The 25505-nt window shown below is 35.9% G+C and overlaps 1 protein-coding gene across 2 annotated transcripts in view; it reads right to left on the reverse strand.

Moving 5' to 3' along the window:
* The window catches only part of LOC124233080 (E3 SUMO-protein ligase PIAS1), a 112850-nt gene that overhangs the window by 6151 nt on the left and 81194 nt on the right, over positions 1-25505 (reverse strand). For both annotated transcript variants that reach the window (XM_046650178.1, XM_046650179.1), the window contains exons 7-11: positions 24111-24216; positions 13974-14047; positions 3531-3691; positions 1707-1837; positions 770-950 (exon numbers count right to left, since the gene is read on the reverse strand). In XM_046650178.1, the coding sequence (XP_046506134.1) occupies positions 770-950; positions 1707-1837; positions 3531-3691; positions 13974-14047; positions 24111-24216 (653 nt within the window). The remainder of the gene's footprint in view (positions 1-769; positions 951-1706; positions 1838-3530; positions 3692-13973; positions 14048-24110; positions 24217-25505) is intronic.

The following is a 25505-nucleotide window of genomic DNA, read 5'->3' on the forward strand; positions in this document are numbered from 1 at the left end:
AAGTCTGTTTAAGAGTACAGCTAGAGTTAGCTACTTGCTTTACTATTCTCTAGAAAATGTTAAGCTGTTTAAGGTTAGGACTGTACTTACTCACTTTATTATCACCCATGTTTAGCACAGGGAGTTTTACATCAAGTAGATAACAGTGTTTCATGAACTGAACTGAAGCATAACCAAGGCACATTATTACTGACATGAGACTAATGGGAAATACGGGAAATGAGTCTGCAAAACAGAAAGCACTGTGTACTGTAACTTAGGTCTTAGACTTCTTTCACTGCCAGCCTTACACATCGTGGGACAGGTTTAAAGCATTCATCTGGGGTTCCTCTGCTTTCCACTTGAAACACTCAACTTAGGGTTAATTCACAGCACACATTTTCCCGTTGGAGTAAATGTTCTAAATCCTATAATCAGTATTAGGATCACCTGGGAACTTACTAGAAATACAAATTTTCTCAGTCCCTATTCCTGAATCAGACATGGGGGGATAGGGAAGCATATGTGTTTTAATAAGCCCTCCAGGTGATTCTGATGTACACTAAAGTTTGAGAACCACTGTACTAGAATCATCTTTTGGTATGATGAATACTGTATCCAAGTGACCCCTTTAATGCATTATCCCAACCCCTCAAGAATTATCACACACCTGGGAAAAATTCAACCGATTCTTTGATTGCTAAGTATTACTATCATGCATAATCATGTTATTTGGCAGATCTTTTAAAATTAACTTTCACAATGACTTTTTTAAGGGCTTAGCACTTACCCTTTATTATTCAGTGGTGATGTGGGAGACAAGGAAGGACAGGTCCTCTTGGCAGATGGCTCTTCCTCCTCTTCATCAGATGAACTGTCTATGGTTAGGTCTATCACCTCTACTTTCTTATTTTTATTTGAGGACTGGTGGTGAGAAGCCACTTGATGCTCCAACGTGGAGGTCAAGCATCCTGTGTAGGAATGATTAAAAACACAAGGCAAAGAAGACCTATGACACCTCTCTTCTTTTTCTCAGTGTGTCTGTGGATTAATTTATCAGGTATAGTTTAGACCTATAACATTGCTGGGGTGAGAAACTAGAAAACCAACAGTGGCTCTGTTCCCCTAAGATTAAAACTACTATTTATTATTAAAACAAAACAAACAAAAAACCCCTACTATTTATTATTGGTTGTTAAAGGATTTTTTTGAAAAACAATCATGAAATAGGGCAAACATCAAAATGTATGTCCACTTCAGAATAAAAGCAGTTTGAAGGCAAAGACTATACATTACATATGTTTACCTGTACAGTGCCTGATATGCTTAAGGAATGCTATGGTAACATTTTAAAAAAGTTATAGCCTCCTTCCAGCAAAAACATACTAAAGGCCAGGAAAAAAAATGTAAATGAAAAAGGAATGTTCACTAATCTGTACAAAATCTGTTAAAAATTTTAAAGGATACCATTTCAAAAGCATGACTTTACAAATGACTTATTAGACTATGTTATTTTGAAATCTATACCACAAAATTTTAAAAGCTGGCAAAAAAGTGAATTTAAACGGAGTTTTACTACTTCTGAACATTTAATAATTTAATAAGAGTTATTGAGCTATCCATATACTGCTGAGTGATTTTTAAAAATTTATGCTTTTTACTATTGAAAACCAAGGCTTTACAACAGCAGGGAGATTGCCCCACCCTTCTGGAAAACTAATACTCACCATCAACTCCATTGTAAGAGGCAGAAACTTCCTGCACTTCCTTTTTTGATCTCATAGGTGCCCAAGAGCCATCCTCCTTAAACTGTATTTCATCACAATCTGTACAGTACTTTAGGATTTCCATAAACAAGCTATAAAAAACAATTTGTCATTTGAATATCACATTCAAAATGAACACAGATTAGAATTATTACTGTTCAAAAAACATTCAGACCTTCTATGCTTTGCACAAGTACAAATGAGGAGGAAGAAAGTGGAATAGACAGTTATATTTGTTCTCAAAATCTAGGGCTAAATAAGAAAACAGCTACCTAAATTATGGTAACTTTATGCAAGGAAATATTATGCAACCATGAAAAATGAGGTTTCCAAAGATTTTTAATAACATGGGAAAATATAAAAAGTAGGAAGAGGCGAAGAAAAGAAAACTCTATATTCTAAAAATAAAATTCTGTGTTAGTCTGGTATATAAATAGCAGTTATCTGAGTGGTGACATTATGGATATTTTTCTTCTTTATACCCTTTTTACATAGTCTAAATCGCCTACAATAAGCATAATGGATAAACTGAAGCAATACAAAAATATGTACTGAATGTCAAGTCTCCTTGACAAATATCATGCAGATATTTAAAAATGAGATTTGCAAAAACTGTGTAAAATTAATGGTCAAATTCTTAGGTTATAATGTTAAATGAAACCAAAGGATAAAAAATATTAATACTGTGCAATCACAATTATGTGAAAACAAAAATCAGAAAATAACACACCACAAAAGCTTTTTATTTTCCTGCGTTTTCCAATTTCTAAGTGTGTGTGCGCGTGTGTGCATGGCTTTTACAATGAAAGAAAAATTCCAATTGATGGGGATATCTAAAGCTATATAATATACACAGCTGGTAAAATATTATTCAATTCAGAGTTAGTGATCACTGTCATCTCTGAAAAATTAAGCATAAAACATTTAAGTTACATGTTTACTTTTTCTCCTGTGACTGATCTGACATCTTTCAAGCTCTGGGTTACACTTGTATTGCTAAATGTATTCCATTCCTGATGTTACACACCCAGACTCCTATGTTTTCTCACATACTACAGATCAGTTGCCTTAAGTGTTTTACTAGAGAGTACAGGAAATATTAAGATCTTTCTTTTCACAATTTATCTTTGTTCAGTGGCAAAAAGGAAGCTAGAGAATAGGGGAGAATTTAGAGAAACATCCCAAAATGTCTGCTGGGACAGATCAAACACAGGAGTGTTAAAAAAATAACTGTTGTCATGCTGCAGGTGGACAAGAATGACAAAAACAAGTATTTCAGAGGGGATAGAAAAACAAAGTAAGCTGCTACTCAGCGTGCTGATCAGTTTTAGGAGACCTTCAGTGCGGAATAGGTATGATGGACCATGATTCAAGCAACAGAAAATGTGCAAAAACAAGCCCAATTTCTGGTGAGCTTAAGTTAACCACAGTTTCACAACTCCTTCATTCTTTCTCTAATATGGTCTGCAAGTCTAGGGGGTAGATGGATTCATGTTAGAAAAAGGGGTACGCACATCCTACACTGGTGCTTTAAATGGTAAATGTCAGCAGGCACTGAGAGTAAAGAATGCATTTCCAAAACAAGAGGACATCAAGTTAAAAAGGAAAAATGTATACAATGTTAATTACTTTGAAAAAATATTGATTTCTAGAATCATGAAAACTCTAAAATACATAAACAGGAAACACTACCTGTAGAATTTTTATCCCAAACCTGATGGATAACAAACTCAGATAACAGACGATCATTTCAAAGTACAAGGAAAAACTTTCAAGTTCACATACCCATCAATAATAAGGTGTTCATAGGGAGCCTTCTTATCACACACAGGACAAACCCAGGTTGGTTTTTTCTCATTCATTTGAATATAAAGAGTTGCATCAAAACACTGCAGATGAGAGCATGTAAGGGCCCGACATGGAATTGTCAGCCTCATTTTACCGAGCTTTAAAATAGGGAGACAAAAGGAAATATTAGATAGCTGTTATTCAAAATTTAAGTTTATGATAAAAATTTTCTGAAGCAATGTGTCTGTGTTCTGATTTAACACATACTGCATTTACTTTTCATCAATATGGCAGAAGATTAAACACATTTTCTGTGAAACATCTACAGGTTAAAAGTTATAGTATTTCTTCGGATATTAAACACAGTGACTATGGAAAGTCTACAGTCAACAGTTATTTACTCCCAAGCCACAGCTCACAGATGGGCGTTTGAGGGAAAGGGCCTTGAACCCCTTGAAATTATATGCAAAATTTTCTAAGTGTGTGCATTTTTCTGGAGAGAGTGCTTTCATGAAATTCTTAGTATAGTCCCTGATCCAAAAAAGTTAAGAACCACTTTACAAGGAATTTGGGAAAGGAAAAAAGAATGTGTTACTAAATACTGAGGGATACAGATATATGACATTTACTATCAATCTGAGCTCTGAACTAGAGCAGTTCACAGGTCAAAATGAAATGAATGGCAAGCATTCCCCATGATGTTTGGCATAATTGCCAAATGGCAGCTCTGAGAAGGAAGCCAGGTGTGTTCACCCTCTGTATTCTTCCCTCACTTGGCACCAACACAGGCAATTCAACAAATACCCCTGGACCTCTAGTATCTCCAGTATGTTATAAGACTTTCTCTTCCGGCCCTGCAAATGTTGCTTAAGCTGACACAGGTTGAGTCTGTCCTTTGAACAATAAAATCTGCTTCATCTGGTCCCTGAACTGCTAGCTTTGGTACAAGGCAGAGAAGCTGCCCAGAGACCTGCCATATCACGACCTCCTTCGGTGGAGGACACCTCATACACTGCAGCTGGATTACCGCTGTGGGGTCCCCAGAGGCCACAATGGCCATAAACTATAGAAGTTATCTACTTTGAATAACCACATTACTTGCTAAAATACCAGGAAAAGATTTTCCACATATTTGCAAGCTTGAAAAATATAAAGGCTTGAAAAGGATATGAGTTAAATGAAGAAAAGATTCTTGGAAGAATTTCAGGGAAATGTGCAATTTTCTAGTCTACCAAGGAAATTAACTGTCATTTGGGGCCCCAAATTATTGTTCTGGTATCAATGATTTACTGCGCCTCTAGGAAAAGAACTTAACCTTTCTGCGTCTCTTTTTCTATCTCTAAAGTAACACTGTTTCCTTCTTACTTCAACAGGATGTAGTGATGAAGAATAAAAAAGGACCCAGAATGTGCGATAAACTCATGAGAAGGGAGTAATGCAAGTTTACAGTATCAGAAGTATGGACAGCGAGGACGCAGAGAAAACTGGTAGATTCCTTCTCTGCTCCCAACTTTACCACGCATATGACTATACTATTTATTTATGTGTGTGTCTCCTCCTACTAGAAATACATCAGACTCATCTCCTTATCCTCAGCACTTGGAAATATACAGCAGGAAGATGGTCCTATGTACTGATAAGGCTTTGGCAGGCACATGGAGGAGTTCCAGGAAGCAGCATTCATGGACTTTGTGTAGGATGTATGCAACACTTTACGAGGCAGCCCTGAGTATGAATTCTGGAGTTAGACTACCTAGGTTTGAATCCTGACCCCACTACTTACTGTGTGAATCTTGAATGTCATTAAGTCTCTCTGAGCCTCAGTTTTGTAAAATGGGGATAAAAATATCATCTACATCATAAAATTTTGGGGGTTACATTATATTTATTGCATAGTGCCTGACAGATAGTAAGTGCTCAATATATGTCACCCATTATTAATTAAAATACAGAAACGTATTTGCTTCAAATCATTTTGTAAGGTAACAGGAGACCCATCCAAACCCCAGCTCAGTCATTCTTTTCTATGCTCACACAGGATTAAACAACTTCACCACTCCCTTCTACACTTCTGTTCAATTTTTATGATTTGATTTACTTAAGTACCTGATGAAAATGCAAAAAAGAACAAACTAGCTCTTCTAACAGAAAAATCATCTATTTACCATTAACCAAGACATGCTGCATTAGTTCAGAAACATTTTCCAAATAACGATCTGGTTGAAGGTGCTAAATTAAATTTTTGTGTCTTAAGTCAGATCCTAACTTACTTGTGAAGTGCAAATTCCTCGTAAGCAGGTATTTTTGTTACTGCCTTAATACTGTAGAGAAATCATAGACTAAAAATCCTAGACAAATACAGTAATAGTAGACAAGTTTCATGTACTACAGAACTAGTAAGCTACTTCTGATAGTTTAAAACAATGGATAAGGAGATAAGAAATAAAGATTGTTTCAGACTCTAAGCCATAGGCCGTAAATGTCTACTCTGGAAAGCAGTTATTCTCTCACACGCTTTATCTCACATATCTTCATCCCTATAATCCCCAGCTGTCAGTCCATCTTTCTGGGGAGAGAGCAACTCTTAAGCCCTTATGATCAGCCACACTGACAAGTTTCCCAACAGAGTTTTTAAGGAACACTGCTACATGAATGGCACAGGAAGACATTTATAAATGGGTATAAGAAAGGAAAAGTTCACTTTCAAATGCATTATTATTAGCTGTCACACAAATGCCTTGCTTCAAAGATTCACAAAGTATTATATGATAATTATCCTCATATTCCTGGATTTTAAAAACAATCATGAAATTCTAAATACTTATCTACAAATGGAGACTGATTTCTCTAACTTGCTATCAGAAGAGAAGCTGAGTTTTGAACATCTGCATCTTGTGATTACAAATTCCCCTTTTCCCTTTATAGGACACAGTGGTTATCTGCATCATTTGCAAATAAACACTGTGAAAACAACTCCCAAACAAGTTTTCTAATGCCATTAACCTTACTATAACATAATACTGCTGTATTAGTTAACTGATAATGCTGAGAGAGAGGAGAAAATGCCCTACTTAGATACAAATTTAAATCAGCTTATATCAAAAGGATCCTAAAAAAGTCAATAAAATATGTATTTTTCCTTGTAAAAAGAAAGAAATAGTGTGATATTAAGAATAATTTCAGGGGGCCAGCCCAGTGGTACAGCAGTTAACTTTGCACGTTCCGCTTCTTGGCGGCCCGGGGTTTGCCGGTTCGGATCCCAGGTACGGACATGGCACCCCCTGGCAAAAAGCCATGCTGTGGTAGGTGTCCCACGTATAAAGTAGGGTAAGATGGGCACGGATGTTAGGTCAGGGCGAGTCTTCCTCAGCAAAAAGAGGAGGATTGGCAGTAGTTAGCTCAGGGCTAATCTTCCTCAAAAAAAACCCCCCAAAAAAACAAAAGAATAATTTCACAACTTTTTCTTTGTCATCATCATAAATAAGTTTCCAACAAGTTTTTTTTTTTTCTTTATCAACTCCAAGTCATTGTATTTTAATTTATAGGTCTGGTGAGCATTTCACAAAGTAGGTTCTCAAACATTCTTCTACTCTGTTTTTTTTTTTTAAAGATTGGCCCTGAGCTAACATCTGCTGCCAATCTTCCTCTTCTTTTCTTCTTCTCCCCAAAACTCCTTGGTACATAGTTGTATATTCTAGTTGTAGGTTCTTCTGGTTGTGCTATGTGGGACGCCGCCTCAGCATGGCTTGATAAGCGGTGCCATGTCTGTGCCCAGGATCCGAACTGGAGAAAACCCTGGGCTACAGAAGCGGAGTGGCGAACTTAACCACTTGGCCACAGGGCCGGCCCCCTTCTACCTCTATTTTTAATAAATGGGAACTAAACATTTCCCAAGGAGCAAAAACATTTTTAATTATTTTCCTTGCCTTTAGCTAAATGGCACACAAACAACAGAAACTCATTTATTTTGAGCTGTGTATATCACAAGGGCAATTCAAATGCACAGTCAGACACCATATTTACATATTTCAAAGGGAACAAATCTCTTTTATTATTCTACACATTTGATATATAGATGAGTTGTCATTACTAAGTTTTACTTTTTAGAGTAAAAACATACCTAAAATATATTACTTTACTGTTCTAGAATAACTGTAAAGGGATTGTTCCTTTAGCCAAACAGAAAACAATAAAAGTACTATAATTATGGATTATATCTATAGTTGTTTTTCTGTAATCTGAATTTTGAAAGCTGATGTCAATTTAAAATAAACTGCTAAAACTACTGAAACTAAAAAGAGAGCAGCAGGGGGATATGGAAAGAAAAATTAAAAGCTGGCCCACTAAATTAAGAGGTACAAGGAGTAAAATATGATTAACATTTTCTAATAATACAGAGAAGATCACCTGCACTATAAAACTCAAAACTAGTTCTATAAATAGTCAACATTTATATTGTAGTGTTTATTTATATGAACGTTTCATCTAAATGTTAAATGATATAAACATCATATATATTAGCACAACTATAAACACTTTTAAAATAAGACTGCAGCAAAACAAGACTTCTTCCAGTGATTTAAATGGAAAATGAAGCTTATGCACTTTTCTAAATTTCTCATATTCTCTGAACCCATGTTTCATAATGGAATGGGGTGGCAAGTAATCCTTCCCCTCCCACATGGTGGCATGTGGAGGGGAAGGTGGATAAACCAGGATTTTGGGGAAAGAGGGTAGGATAAATACATAGCCTTTTCTTTTAATCTTTGCCTTCTTCCCACTCTCTACTTACCTGGTCTGTGAACCATTTTTCTCAATGTTAAAAATACTACCTTCCTTTAAACCATAATCAGTTACAACGTTTACCTGGTTACTTAAGAATCTACCTTCCCCCTACCCTGGCCAATATTTTTTATTGTGGTAAAAAACACATAACATTAAATTTACCACCTTAACCATTTTTAAGTGTGAAATTGAGTAGTGTTCAGTATATTCACATTGTTGTTCAAGAGATCTCTAGAACTTTTTTGTTATGAAACACTGAAACTCTATACTCACTAAACACTAATTTCCCCACCCCCTTGGTAACCTCTATTTCTACTTTCTGTTTCTATGATTTTGACTACTTTAGATGCTTCACATGAGTATAATCATACAGCATTTATGCTTTTGTGACTGGCTTATTTTGCTTATCATAATGTTCTTGAGGTTCATCTATGCTGTAGCATATGACAGGATTTCCTTCCTTTTTTAATACTGCATAATATTCCATTGTATGTATATACCACATTTTCTTTATGCATTCATCTGTTCATTGACATCTGGGTTACTTCCACCTCTTGGCTATTGTGACTAATGTTGTGATGAACATAGGTGTGCAAATTATCCCTTCAAGATCCTGCTTTGACTTCTTCTGGATATATACCCAGAGGGGGAATTGCTGGATCATATGGTAATTATATTTTTTATTTTTTGAGGGACCCCCCCATACTGTTTTCCATAAAGGCTACAGCATTTTACATTCCCCCCAATAGTAGGTGAGGATTCCAGTGTTTCCACATCCTCTGGTTCTTTTGATAGTGGCCATCCTGAGAAGGTGTGAAATGATAGCTCACGTGGTTTTAATTTACCTTTCCTTAATAATCAGTGAAGTTGAACATCATTTTGTGTGCTTGTTGGCCATTTGTGTATCTTCTTTGGAGAAATGTCTATTCAAGTCCTTTGCCCATTTTTTAATCAAGTTGTTTGGTTCTTTATTGTTGAGTTATAGAAGTTCCTTATATATTCTGGATTTTAACCCCTTATCAGATATATGATTTGCAATTATTTCCTCCCATTCTATAGGTTGCCTTTTCATTCTGCTGATTGTTTCGACATGTAGAAGTTTTTAAGTTTGGTGTAGTCCCATTTGTCTATTTTTCCTTTTGTTGCCTGTGCTTTTGGTGTCATATCCAAGACATCGTTGCCAAATTCAACTGAAGCTTTTTCCCTACATTTTTTTCTAGGAGTTTAATAGTTTAAGGTCTTACTTTTTAGGTCTTTCATCCATTTTGAGTTAATTTTTGCACATGGTGTAAAGGGTCCAACTTCATTATTCTGCACGTGAACATCCAGTTTTACCAACACCACTTGTTGAAGAGACTGTCTTTTCCCCATTGCGCAGTCCTGGCACCCTTGTTGAAAGTCATTTGGCCATATATGCAAGAGTTTCTTTCTGGCATCTCTATTCTGTTCCATCGGTCTATATTATCTGTCTTTATGTCAGTCCCACACTGTCTTAATTACTGTGGCTTAGCAGAATGTTTTGAAATCAAGGTGTATGAGGCCTCAAACTCTGTCTTCATTAAAAGAGTGTTTTGGCTATTTGAGGTCCCTTGAGATTCCAGAGGAATTTTAGGATTCTTTTTTTCTATTTCTACAAAAAATGCCATTGGGCTTTTGATAGGGATCTCATTGAATCCGTAGATCACTTTGGGTAGCAGTGACATACATGGGTACGGGATGTCTTTCCATTTATTTCTATCCTCTGAATTCTCTTAGTAATGTTTTGTAGTTTCCAATGTACAAGGCTTCCCTCTTCTTGGTTAAGTTTATTCCTAAATATTTTATCCTTTCTGATGCAATTGTTTGCTTAACTTCCTTTTCAGATTAGTCATTGTTAGCATATAGAAATGTAAGAAATTTTTGACCATTGATTTTGCATCCTGCAACTTTGCTGAATTCACTGATTAGTTCTAACAGTTTTTGTGGAATCTTTAGGGTCTTCTACATAAAAGATCATGTTATCTGCAAACGCAGATCATTTTACTTCTTCCTCTACAATTTATATGTCTTATTTCTTTTTCTTGTCTAATTGCTCTGACTAGAACTTCCAGTACTATGTTGAATAATAGTGGTGAGAGTGGGCATCTTTGCCTCGTTCCTGATCTTAGAGGAAGAGCCTTCAGTCTTTACACATTGAGTACGATATTCGCTGCTGTCTTTTCATATATGGCTTTTATTATGATGAGAAGCTTCCTTCTAATCCTAGTTTTTATCATAAAAGGGTGCTGAATTTTGTCAAATGCTTTTTCTTTTTTTTTTTTAAAGATTTTATTTTTTCCTTTTTCTCCCCAAAGCCCCCCGGTACATAGTTGTATATTCTTCGTTGTGGGTCCTTCTAGTTGTGGCATGTGGGACGCTTCCTCAGCGTGGTTTGATGAGCAGTGCCATGTCCACACCCAGGATTCGAACCAAGGAAACACTGGGCCACCTGAGGCGGAGTGCGCAAACTTAACCACTCGGCCACGGGGCCAACCTCAAATGCTTTTTCTGCATTGAGACAATCATGTGGTTTTTGTCCTTCATTTTGTTAATGTGGTATATCATATTGATTATCATATGCTGAAACATCCTTACACTCCAGCTATAAATTCCACTTGGTCATGCTGTATGATCCTTTAATGTGCTGGTGAATTCAGTTTACTAGTATTTTGTTTAAAGTTCTGATATCAATATTCATCAGAGATATTGGTATGCAATTTTTTTTCTTTTTTCTTGTGTCTTTGGCTGGTTTTTGGATCAGGGTAATGCTGGCCTCATAGAATGAGTTTGCGAGTATTCCTTCTTCAATTCACTGGAAGGGTTTGAAAAGGATTGGTATTAACTCTTCTTTAAATGTTTAGTAGGATTCTCCAATGAAGCCATGAGGCCCTGGGCTTTTCGATTGCAGCTTCAACCTCCTCACTAGTTATAGGTTTGTTCAGATTTCTCATTTCTTCATGTTCAGTCTTGGTAAGTTGTGTATTTCTAGGAATTTATCCATTTCTTCTAGGTTATCCAATTTGTTGGCATATAATTTTTCACAGTAGTCTCCTATAATCCTTTTTATTTCTGTGGCATCAGTTGTAATGTCTCCCTTTTCAGTTCTAATTTTAGCTATTTGAATCTTCCTTCTTTTTTTCTTAGTCTAGCTAAGAAGTTGTCAATTTTGATCTTTTCAAAAAAACCAACTCTTGGTCTCACTGATGTTTTTTTTTCTATTCTCTCTTCCATTTATCTCTGCTATAATCTTTATTATTTCTTTCCTTCTGCTGACTTTGTATTTTGTTTTTCTTTCTCCAGTTTTTTGAGGAGTAAGGTTATTGATTTGAGATCTTTCTTTTTTAATGTAAGCATTTACTACTATAAACTTCCCTCTTCCTACTGCTTTTGCTGCATGCCCTAAGTTTTGGTATATTGTGTTTTCATTTATCTCCAGATATTTTCTAAATTCCCTTGTGATTTCTTCTTTGACCCATCGATTGTTTTAAGAGCGTGTTGTTTAATTTCCACATATTTGTGGATTTTCCTGTTTTGCTCCTAATATTGATTTCCAGCTTCATCCCACTGCGATCAGAGAAGATACTTGGTATGATTTTCATCTTAAAGTTGTTAAGACTTGTTTTGTGGCCTAACGTGTAGTCTATCTTGGAGAATGTTGTGTGTCTACTTGAGAAGAATGTGTCATCTGCTGTTGTTCCCTATTCTGTATATGTCTATCAGGCCCAAATGGTCTATAGTGTTGTTTAAGTCCTCTGCTTTCTTCTGTCTGGTTGTTCTATCCATAAGTGAAAGTGGGGTATCTAACTCTCCTATTGTTATTGTGTTGCTATCTATTTCTCCCTTCAGTTCCGTAAATGATTGCATCATATATTTGGGAAAGAATTTTTAATAATAATGTAAAGAGCCTGGAGTCAAAATATTTTCCCTAAGAAAAAGACTGGCTATAGTAAGGAATAAAAAGATAGATATATACAAAATGACGGAATTTGGTGGTTTTTATTAAATTCATTGTATTTTTTCAGCAATTTACAAAAGTCTAATAAGTAACAGGAGGTCCCATAGCAATTACAAAACAAAAAAAGTTTTTTTAAAAGAGCTACATAAAGTACAGCATTATAAACTAATTCATGAGCTACAGACTTTCATATTGTGTTTGAGGTTTTATAAAGTACAAAATACTAAGATGTTGGACAAATAACATTTAATTTCTGTTTAAATCCTTTGTTTCTTTAAGAACAGAACTTCGTCTCCAACTTAGATTCGTAGGATATCAATATTAAAAGCTTTCAATATCAGGCCTGCCTGAACAATACAGGCAAATCGGAAAACAGCTGTGTCCTCTTATTCTTCATATACTCTCTCCAATTTAGATATGATTAACTTGATTAATTATAGAACAAAAGGTAATCAAAACGTCAAAGTAATTTACTCTTAGTTTTTCACATATTTTTGTATGAAAGCCACATTCAATTACTACTACTGCTACCACTACTACTACTACTAGGGGACCTAACATCAAACTACTTAAGAAATAAACCTGAACAGTACATTTTTTGGAAACTTTCTCACTACAAGTTTAATCACTTGGGATGTCTTAGGCCTTGTATTTATTTTGATAAATGGCAAATGATTGCTTTTGACCTCATTTTCTGGTTTAAAAATATTTCTAGGTTATTTTTTAATTTTTTTTTTTTAAAGATTTTACTTGTCGTTTTTCTCCTCAAAGCCCCCTGGTACATAGTTGTGTATTTTTAGTTGTGGGTCCTTCTAGCTGTGGCATGTGGGATGCCGCCTTAGCATGGCTTGATGAGCAGTACCATACCCATGCCTAGGATCTGAAAGGGGAAAATCCTGGGCCAGCAAAGCGGAGCATGTGAACTTAACCACTCAGCCACGTGGCCAGCCTGTAGGTTATTTTTATATGCCGAACCAATTCAATTATTCAGGTTAAATACCATAGTTTTCAATTGGTGGATTCTTATAACGTATTCGTCATTGGCAAAATGGTTAAACTGAATGTGCAGGTAATCATGGTCAGATTTTTATTCAGAAGGATGCTACTTTAAAAAAGGACATTTTTATAGGGGCCAACCTTGTGGCCTAGTGGTTAAGTTTGGCACGCTTTACTTCAGTGGCCTGGGTTCACAGGTTTGGATCCTGGGCACAGACCTACACTACTCATCAGCCATGCTGTGGCAGTAACCCACTTATAAAATAGAGGAAGACTGGCACAGATGTTAGCTGAGGGACAATCTTCTACTAGCAAAAAAAGAGGAAGATTGGCAACAGATGTTAGCTCAGGGCCAACCTTTCTCAGCAAAAAAAAAAAAAAAAAGTAATTTTTATAAATACATGGAGTTAATGAACATTTCGTATTTGGAGATTTTACACTTGAATCTGATAGTCCTTAATCACATAAGCAATACTTAAATATACCTTTCTAAGAATAGAAAATTTTTATAGACTTACAAATTCGTTTAGATTCCAAATTCTATGATTAAATAATGCTTTTCTACTTTTCGAAAAGATAGGCATATTTCAAAAGTAAACAGAACTTCTCAAATACTGGAAATACTTAATAAAAGGACAAAATGTATGTTCAATCTTCTGGAAAGCAAGTTATTAGTTAAGACTTACTGGACATAGTAGAGAAACTCTTAGGCTGGTTGTAGCTATTTCACTGTCTGGATCCGCAGTCAATTTCTCTTTAACTGACATTCATTGAAGAGAAAACAAACAAACAGAACAAGTTTATTAAAGATACATCACTGATGCAACATAAGAAAAAGAATAAGGAACTTAAACTGAGAAACGTTAAAAAAAAGGAGCTAAAAAATAATCTGCTCTTTATAACCTTAATAATAAAAAAAATTAAAAAAAATAATCTGCTCAATTATTTTCCAATCAAGTGGAAGATAAAAACAATTATATGGTTTATAATTTCTACAATAAGGAAGGAAGGAAAACAACTGACTGACTACATTTCCTGTAAGTTTCCTATTTCTCACCCAAGGAACAGAAACTATACTGCAGTAACATACAGGAAATTTCTATAGCAAGTTGACATATTCAACTGATGGCAGACTTTTTTTTAATAACTCTAAGATACTGGATAAAGATTTTCTTTCTTTTAAAATATGGCTAATATTATTTTAAAAGAAATTAAATAGCAACTACAAAACTAACACACAATTTTTTCCTAAGCTCAGATAATAAACAAAACACTCATTGTAAGATACATTAATTCTAATTTCAAATTATGAAAAGAAAAAAGTTCAACTGCTTTTTTACATATAATTATTTGAGTTTTACATTTATTTATCCATAAACTAATTATGCTACCTTTGGCAAGTAAATCCTCCTCTCTGAGTTTAACTTTACTTCTAGCAAAATAGGAACCCACACTAGATAGCCACTAAGTCTTTTCAGTTCAAACTTCCTATGGTTCTTAAGAGAGGAGATACTCGGAATTTTACTTTTAATGACTATTCTGTTACTCTCTGTCAGTCTAATAAATCAAGGACCTTTATACCTATCTGGAATCCTGAGTATCTGTCACTTTTGAAAACTTCAATTTAGAACTTCAATTAAACTTCAACACAGAAGTAAGACTGGAAATGCCTAAATGTAATATTCCAATAATTTTAGAAATTGTTCCACAAGCAGGCCAAGTGGAGTGATTGTGTACATAGTCAATCACTGAATTTCAGAGCTGTGGCACAACTAAGTATGTTAACATATAGTAAAGAAAATGAGGGGAAAAGTACTCAGATAAGGAAGAATGATTTCAGAGTAGACATCTGTTATGCTAACAACCATTTATAAGAATTAAGAATACTGCCTTTATTAAACATGGTGATCATACAGTCTGAATTTTTTGAGATGGCCCAAATCTTAGACATTCTATCCAACTGTCTCTATAAATTAGTGGATCTCAACTAAGATGCATAGCAGAACTACCTATAGAGCTTTTTAACTTATAACTGCCCCTGAATCAGAATGGAGAAGAGGGACACCAATGGGTTGTTTTTTAAAAGCTCCAGATGTGATTCTAATGCCAGACTAAAAAGTCATTTCATGGCTGGGGAATTCCAAGTTTTAGAAATCTATATAACTCATAGGCTGCCTCTCACACCTGAAAAGGCATAAAACCCCTAGGTTTTAGTTTGGAAAATACAGTTATCACATCACTTATGCTACTTACTATCATATGCAAATTATGAAAAGTATGCCTTTGGCTATTATAGATCCAATCCTAGTCAATCCTTTCTTATAAAGAAACACTTAACCAACAGTATTTTTTTAAAGGTAACAAATAATTGCCATGCAAATACGTAAATGGAATTCTAATGTGATTACAAACCATTCTGCACGACTTCACCAACCAGCCCTCCAGCACCCACCATACACACAACAACGGAACAGTAACTGACTTTGGGTTTGGTCTATTTAAACTTCCACTTAAATGAAGCAATACTATAAATCATAATATCAACCTTATGCAGAACAAAGATCAGTGTTTAGTAAGTTCAAAAGATATTGAAACAGGAGAGGCAACCTGAGTTAGTGGTTAAATTAGGTTAGAATTCGGCCTCAGACAAGTCATTTAACCTCTCTTTGCCTCAGTTTCATCATCTTGTAAATGGGAATAACAATACTTCATAGCACTGTTTTAAGGATTAAATTAGTTAACATATCTCAAATGCTTTAAAATAACTTAACATTATACTCAATAAACATTAGCTATTGCTACTTAAAATATGATTTGTATTTTTACTTTCGGAGGTGGGAGAATTTCCTGAAATTATTTTAGAATCAGTTTGTCAATTCCTATTTTTAAAAAAGGCTTTGCCTTTCATCTTTGCCATTATAGACTCAATCTTAATCCTTTCATGTAAAGATACTTTTAAAGAACCTACCAGGATCTTGATTGGATTAAATTTAATCTATAGATCAATTTGGAGAGAACTGAGGAATTGACATCTCTCCAATAACAGTATTGAGTGTTCTGATCCATTAACATGGTTTATCTCTCCATTATTCAAGTCTTATTTTAACTTCTCTCAGCAATGTTTTGCAGTTTTCATCATACAAATCTTGAACATATTTTGTGCAATGTATCCCTAAGTATTTCACATTTTTGGATGCTACACTAAATTCTTGTTTTTCAAATTTCAATTTCCAGTTGTTCACTGCTAATGGAAACACAATTGATTTTTATAAATTGATGGTGTAATTCTACAACCTTGCTAAATTCACATATTAGCTCGAGTAAAGTTTTATAGATTCTTTGGGATTTTTTTCTACAGACAATGAGGTCATCTTCAAATAAAGACAACAATTATTTATTCATTTCTAATCTGTATGCCTCTTTTTTCTTGCCTTATTGTGCTGGCTAGGGTCTCAAGGGCAATGCTGAATAGAGTTATTAAGAGCAGATATTCTTGCCTTGTTCCCAGTCTTGTGGGTGAAGCATTCAATTTTTCATCATTAACTATGATATTAGCTAACAGCTTTTTATAAATACACTTTATTACACTGAGGTAGTTTCCTTCTCTTTCTATTTTGCTGAGAGCTTTATCATCAATGAATGCTGAATTTGACCAAATGCTTCTTCTGCATCTATGGAGATGATGACATGATTTTTTCTTTTTTTAGTTTGTTGAGAAGGTAAATTATACTGATTGATTTCAAAAGTTGTATCAACCTAATATTCCTGGAATAAACTCGATTTGGTCACTATGTATTTTTTTATACACCAGACTTAGAACTATTTGACTCAGTCAAAACAATTCCAGGAAAATAAACAAACAAACAAAAAATCAAAGTTGGAAGACTCTACCTGATTTCAAGACTTACTATCAAGCTTCAGTAATCAAGACTGTAGTGCTGGCATAAGAATAGACATATATGTCAATGGAAAATAACAGAGTCCAGAAATAGATTCATACATCTGTTGTCAACTGGTTTTTGCAAAAGTGCCAAGGTAATCAAATGGAGAAAAAGATAGTCTTTTCAACAAATGCTGTGGAACAACTGGGTATCTATATGGGGAGAAAATAAACCTCTAACCTTACTGTGCATCATACACAAAAATTTACTTAAAGTGAACTTAAGACCTAAAACTAACAGCTCAAACAATAAAACTTCCAGAAAAAAAAAGTTTGTAATCTTGGGTTAGGCAAGGATTTCATACAAAAAGCACAAACTATAAAGAGAAATGGGCAAGATATTTGAACAGACGTCATCAGAGACGCTATAAGGATGGCAAATAAACGCATGAAAAGGTGCTTAACATCGTTTGTTATTAGGAATGCAAATTAAAACCACAATGAGATACCACCACATATTGACCAAAAATAGCTAAAATCAAAGCAGCTTGACAATACCAAGTGCCAGTAAGGAAGAGGAACAACTCAAAATCTCATACATTGTTGGTGGGAATGCAAAAATGATATATGTACTCTACAAGACACTGCCAATCTGTTTTCCATACACTTAGCATGTGACCCAGTGATCCCAGTCCTAAATATCTACCCAAGAGAAATGAAAACACGTGCCCACAAAACTGGGATATTCACATGCAAAATGTAAATGTTTTAGCAGCTTTATTCATGATAGCACAAAACTAGAAACAGTCTAAATGTCCATCAACTGATAAATGGATAAATAAATTATAGTACACATAAAATGGAAAACTACTCAATAACAAAGAGGAACAAACTACATCGATGAACCTCAAAAGCATTATATGAAGTGAAAGAAGCTAGACAAAAAGGCAACCTGCTATAGGATTTCAAATATTTGACATCCTGGAAAAGACCAAACTACAGAGTCAGAAATCACCTCAATGGTTACAGGAATTAGGGGTAAGGGGATGAGATGGACTGCAAAGGGCCACAGGGGAACTTTCTGGGGTGAAGGATGTTCTATATTTTGATCATGGCAGATTATTTATATACATCTATCAAACCGTACACTTGAAAAGGTGAATTGTTACTGCTTATAAACTATACTTCAATAAACATAACAAAGAAAGAAAGAAGGGGCAGAATTACTATGTTAAATTTAATCACAAGAAAGTATGGAGGAAAAATAAAGTACTTATCCTTTGTGGGCAAGGAAGTAAAAAATAAAAACAACATAATATTCATCCTGCTGCATCAACTGACACATGGAAAGTTAAAGTTTTCTTGTATCATTGTGAGTTGCAGTGGTAACAATATTTTATTATATGTCCTATAATAAAGTCACAGTTAGCCACATTTAAAGTTAATCTATTTTTAATCCCTATTGTCACAAGCTATGAGAGTTAGCCACTAATCGCATGTGGCTATATTTAAATTTAAGTTTAATTAAATTTAAAACTCTGTTCCTCAGTTGTACTAGCCACATATCAAGTGCTAAGTGCTCACTAGCCACATGTTGCTAGTGGCTACCACATGGGACAGTGCAGATGTAGAATATTTCCATCAACACAGATTCTTCTGTTAGACAGTGCTGTTGTAGCGTTTTGTTTTATTTTTCTATATGGTCATGAGCCACATAACAACCGTTTCAGTCAACCATAGACTGCATATACAACGGTGGTCCCATAAGATTAGTGCCATGTAGCCTGGGTGTATATTAGGCTACACCACCTAGGTTTGTGTAGTACACTCTATGACATCCACAGAACAACGGAACTGCCTAACGATGCACTTCTGAGAACATATGCCTGTTGTTAAGTGACGCATAACTGTAATTTCTATCCTTCCTTAATATCAGATTATTTTATATTCGACCTTTTAGAATTCTAAAGCTGGAGACAAGTGAACATATTAAGTCCAATATTTCGCCTTATAGGCAAGGAAACAGAAGCACAGGGACCAGATTTTTACCCTAGCTCTCTTTTCATCAGTTTATTTCAACAGAAATCTGAGGATCTACTACATACCAGGCACTGTGCTAAGCACTAGGAATTCAAAGAAAAATAAGATTAAATTCCAGCCCAAAGGAACTCATAGTCTAATATAAAGATGCTCAGTGAGATCATCTCTAATGTGCTCTGATGGAAGTGTGTTCAAGCTAGATGAAAGTCAACTCATCTACTCTGGGGGTTCTGAAATGCCTCCTAGAAAAAGTAAAACATGAAGGATAAGTGGAGTTAGGAGGCAACAGAGAAGTTCTGAGGCAGAGAGAACAATACTGGTGAAGCAGTGAGGAAAAGAAAAGAATTCAGTATTTTTGTAATATAAGGTATGAGAAGAAGAGTGGATACAGATGACAACAGAAAGTAATAAAAGGAGGTGCCAAATCATGGAAAGCTGTATACGTCATGCTAAGGAAGTTGGAGTTTTTATTCCATTGGTGTTAAGAAGCCATGGATTGCAAAGGAACGGTAAGATGAGATCTGCATTAATCACTTAGGATGCTACCAGAAGAAAGAATAGGAAAAGAAGCCAAGAAAGGAGAGCAATATATTATTTAAGAGACGGTTTTTAAAATAAAAGCAGGATATGAGAGCTTAAATGAGGGCAGTGATGGTAGGAAGAGAGAAAAGACAGATTTGAGAAATATGTAGGGTGTAAGTTTGATAGGACTTGATGAGTTCAGTTTTAAATACCGAAATTTGAGGAAGCAGCGGAATGTTTCAGTGAAGGCAGTTAGCTATACATATCTATATTTGAAATTCAGAGGAAGGTCTGGGATGAAGGTATGTATTTGGGAGTTGATGCTGGTTTAAACCACAAGAGTAGATGTGATTACCTCTAGGGGAAGTATGTAGACCAAGGGTGAAACCCCAGGGAAAACAAACATTTAGGATGCTTCCCTTAAGAGAATCCACTGAAGGCAAGTAATTGAGACCAAACAGAGAAGAGAATTTCAAGGAGAAAGTGGCTGGTATGAAATGCAGCAAAAGTATCTAAGACAAAAACTGAAAAGATAAGCTTGAAATGTGGCAATCAGATTGTCACTTGCAACATCTGCAAGAGCAGCTTCGGTGGAGTTAAAAGATCACAATGGGTTACAGTGAGGAGGTAGAAAGAGCAAGTGAAGAATACTCTTTGAAGAAACTAGGATGAGAACAATAGGGGAACACAAAATTCTATCCAGAGAGTAGCTTGTTTTTGTATTTTCAAAGCATGAAAGAGACTTGACAGTGAAAGTAGGAAGAGCCTGCAGAGAAGAAGGAACCAAAAACACAAGACAGAGAGCAGACAAATGAGGGAACTAGATCTATAATATTATTTCTGAGCATCTCCACCTGGATATCTCACAGACATCTCAAATACCAAAAAGTCTAAGAGTGCACTCTGAGCTTTTCCCTGCAACCTGATCTTTTCAACGCTGTTCTCCATTTCAGTAAATAGTGCTACCATGTAACCTGGTGCTTAAAAAAAGCCTAGAACTTCTCCTTGACCTCTCCTTTTTCTTCACTCCCCCAACACATAATTCATTACCATTTCTACGCTTCAGCACTTCTCAAACCGTCAAATTCTCCCTATTTCCATCACCATTACCTTAGTGCAAGAAACCACCATCTCTTATCTGTATAATACGTTCCTAACTGGCTGGCCTCACTGCATCAGCCTAGCTCCCTTCAATTCAGTCTTCAAAGTGATATTTTTATTGCCCAAATCTGATCATGTCACTCTGCTTAAAAATCCTTTAAGGATTTCCTATCATCTATACGAACTCATCCTGTAGCTATTTCTCTGGCCACTCTCCTCCTTTGTTCTCTTTGCTCCAGCTCCAGTGGCCTTGTCTCTTGGCATATTTCCCTCCCATCTTGGGGCTTAACTCTTCCTCATCCTTATAATCTTCCTAAACATCACAGTACCAGAGAGGACTATGTTCTCCTCTTGTTACCTCCAGAGTTCCCTGTCTTCTTCTTTAAGGCACATGCCACAAGTCTAATTCATTAACGACTTGCGTAATCATTTAATTCTGTCTTTCCCATTAGACTGAAAACTTCTGGGGGATGCAGAGACAGTGTGTGTCTTGTTTAATGCTATATTCTCCTGTGCCTGGAACACAGTAGACTTGTAATATAATTTCCTGAGTGAGAAGAATAAATGAATAAAAGATTAATTTTCAGAAGGAAAAGGGATATTTCCTCCTGAGACTGAAAAGAATGAGTAAGGATGGGTACAAATGTAGATAAGTTGAAAAGCAGTTACAGTGGCAGTAAGATTAAGGAAGAAATCGGCAGTTTAAAAAATTCACATCTTGGGGCTGGCCCCGTGGCCGAGTGGTTAAGTTCGCGCGCTCCGCTGCAGGCGGCCCAGTGTTTCGTCGGTTCGAATCCTGGGCGCGGACATGGCACTGCTCATCAGACCACGCTGAGGCAGCGTCCCACATGCCACAACTAGAGGAACCCACAACGAAGAATACACAACTATGTACCGGGGGGCTTTGGGGAGAAAAAGGAAAAAATAAAAATCTTTAAAAAAAAAAAAAAAATTCACATCTTGTAGCCTCAATTTTCTTGCATTGGCAATGTGCTGCGAGAGGGGGAATAGTGTGTGAGTAAAGTACAGCCAAGGTTTAAAGTGAATGCTGAAGGGAAGCCGGAATAGGAGACAGGAACTTGACCAAGAATTAGTAAAGAACTGTTTGTGTAAAAGTTGTGAGGAGGTATCTCTATACAAAGGTGGAAACCACAATACAAAAATCTACTGAATCAAATTAATCAAAGAATGGATTTCTCTGTGAAAAGCCTAAATACTATCGACTTTATTCTCACAACACAATAGTACCTGATTTGACTAATAAACCTTTGCCAGTAGAACTGATTGATAAGATTAAGAATAACTTACAATGATCATATTTGTAGGTAATCTGATTTCTTCAAAAATATCTGAGACACCTGCCAACATTTTCTTCTGTTAAGTTGTTTTACACAAAGTTTTAATTATACAGTTAATTTGTGGGGAAAGTCATTTCTTTATAGATAGCATGAAGGCAAACAATCTGTTCTTTAGTCCATGACAACAAATGTCTTATTGGTAGGATCCAAATTAATGTTTTGTTGGTTCCCCAGGCCAGTAAGTAAGATAAGATATAAAGTGCCACAAGAATCCTACCCAATCTGCAACTACTCTCCACCTCCAGCATTGGATCAGAGATGAAATAAACAGCTTTTGAATTAAGCAGCTTTTGCTGCTCAATAGTGGCTAACGGTGGTTCCTTCCAGAAAATAAAATAATTCTAGGCTGACCTTCCCACTCTCCCTCCAGATGGTGCTACAGCTACAAGTGGAGAAGATTAACAGCTTGAGCAAAGACAGCTTGCCTTATCATCATCATCATCATCATCATCATCATCATCATCACCACCACCACCACCACCACCACTAAATATAACAACTTCCTCTGCCTTATTTCTTGGTATTACCTTTTCCATACAGGCTCACATAATTCCATAACGCTTTCTGACCAGATGAGATTCTAGCACTATGTGGCAAATATGAAGATTCTCACTAGAATGACCAGGAATAGAACTCAGCAACAGTGTGAAAATAGAAAAGTTCTTCTCTTGCAATCTCCTTCAAAGCAGATGTCTGTCCCTTCTTTTCTTTCAGGATCCTCCACCATCTCCTTGTCCCTGCCAAATGGTGCTTCCACGCCTCTAGACCTCAAACCAGTGTTGTCATTCTAGTTCACTGCCTGCCAAAGAATGCCTACAAAGGCATTAGCCAAAAGTGTGCTCTTCTTGACTCAGGATTATTTGCATTTTTAAAAGACACAAAAATCCTTCAATGAACTACTCAGGGTATTCTGATATTCAGAAGTACTGGGATCTTTTCCTCTGGCATAAAAACAGGTTAGAAAAAAAGATAAAAGCTATGCCATGAAGGGAATTGGGAGGAAAGCTGGCCTTACCACTTTAGTTCTTTCCACCACAGTGCTTCTAACTACAACTCTGACACTGGGTTTCACTAATCAACTCACATCAAGAATCCTTAAAGTCTGGCTCTCTAACACCTGTCTGTACAAGTTTTGCCCCCTAAGTCCTCAGCCCCACCCCCAAATCCATCCACAAAGAATCTCTCTCTGCCAAAGAACAGAATAAAGGAAGAACTTAGTTTACCTCTTTGGCAAGGCCACCAACCTCTGGCCTTAAGCCTCCAAGAATGAAGCCAGAACAGCCAATTTGCAGACAAACCTCAAATTCAACACAACAAAATGAACCATCTAGTTATTCATACCTATGAACTCAGACTTTGGAGGGGTTCTAAATCATGTGGAACACAAACCTCTTGCTACAGATGAGAAATATGAGACCCAGAGGAGTAGTGTGACTTTTCAAGGCCATATAATCGATTACAAACAGAACCTGCCTGCTTCATTAATACATCTACCACCCCACTGACTCCCTTTTTACTTTATTAATGCACAGATGTAGTCATCACATATCCCTGCTCATCTTTCCTGGAGAAACTTTAAATATAAAATAATTCTCATGAAATATATGCCAAGATTTCCTTCCCATCTCCTGGACTTCCTTAAACATTTACTTCTTTTATGAAGTTCTGATAAAATATTCCTCTGTGTTCATGTACTGACTTCACAAAGTTAATTTTAAGATCAGGTTATGACAAAGATATTAAAACTACTTCTTAAGTCTTATTTACTCTTGCTCACAAAACAAAGTTTTCAGTTTTTTAAATCTTCTATATAAGCTCTAGTAAAAAAACAAACCCTAAAATTTCTTGAGTTAAGAAAATACTACTCTAACCTTTACCAAAACAGTTCAGCTACATAAATAAAATAAGTTTATCATACGTACTTAAAGCTCTAGAATGATCCGGATTCCTTATTCCCTTTGCTCGTAACCTCTGAAGAAGAACTGTTGAGGACAACTGTTTTACAAGATATACTGCCATGGAATAGTTCTGGAAAAAAAAAAAGATGTAGAAAACAAACAACATATGTAAGTAAATAGTACATCTATTTTAATCCCACAGTGATAGGGAAAGAAAATTAACACTTCTTAAAACACCTACTGTGTGCCAAGCACTGTCTTAGGTGTTTTCATGAACAGTAAGTAATTCACTTAATCCTAACCAAAAAGCTGCTGAGGTGGTCATAACCCTACTTTTATAGATGAGAAAGGTGAAGTTTTGAGAAATAAAAGAACTTGCCCTAATTTTGCAACTTTCAAGCAATAAAGCCAGTTCTGTCATGCTTCTATATTACCTGACTACCTGTACTTCATGAAGCTAATCAATTTAAGGCACTTTTATAAGAGAATGATGTTAAAACTAAATATAAACCAAGGCCAATAAGAGGGCAAAGTCATCATAAACCATATTTAGTAGATAATAGATATATCTAAAATAGCAGCTATTAAAAAAATTACAAATTAGATTGGCTTCCTAATCTATACCACTTAATCTCTCTGTATGCCTTTAACTAGTTCTTGAAAAGATCCTACTTGAGCCATTATCACAAGACGCAGAGGGAACAGTAAAGATTTTCAGAGAGAAGCTGCTGGTTCAGCAAATGAATAGATGAATATCCATTACCAGCAGAGGGACTACCTGGAGATGGTAGTCAGGGAAGGGGACAAAGGAAACAGTTAACAAGCCAAGGTAGAAGTGAAAGGTACGTGGCTAGATAAGAGGAATAAAAAAGGGCTGAGGCTTATGAAGGGGAAGTGAGAAATCTAAATGAGAAGGCTCACCTTCCATTTGATGTTGGGATCAAGAGGAAGATCAAGCGATTTGGAAGGAAGCAAAAGGAAAAATAATTACTGCCACTCTCTATCTTATAGCTATATATGGTTTTCGAAGCACTCAACATATACTATCTACTTCATTTAAACCTCGCAGAAGGCCTATAAGAGATAGGTAAGATAAGTATTTTTCTAAGTGAAGGACTGATGAAACCAAGGCACAAAAAGGCACATAATCTGCCCATGATCATGTATCTGCTTGGTGACAGAGCCAGGAAAGAGTAGGGATATTAGGACAACAGACTTACTCAATGGCCAAGGCCAGCAGCGTTCTTTGCAGTTCCTGCTTTCACACACCTTGTTTGCCTTGGCTCCCCTAACCTAGGCCAATGTTCATTCCAACTTTCAGTTACTTTCACATTTTTTGAGAACACATTCCTCTCTTCTGGCAACAAGAGAAAATATCCTATAATACCCTCTGGAAGGTCAAATTTTCATTTAGAGTTC

This window comes from Equus quagga, unplaced genomic scaffold, assembly GCF_021613505.1.
Source record: "Equus quagga isolate Etosha38 unplaced genomic scaffold, UCLA_HA_Equagga_1.0 153_RagTag, whole genome shotgun sequence".
In the NCBI taxonomy this organism is placed as follows: domain Eukaryota; kingdom Metazoa; phylum Chordata; class Mammalia; order Perissodactyla; family Equidae; genus Equus; species Equus quagga.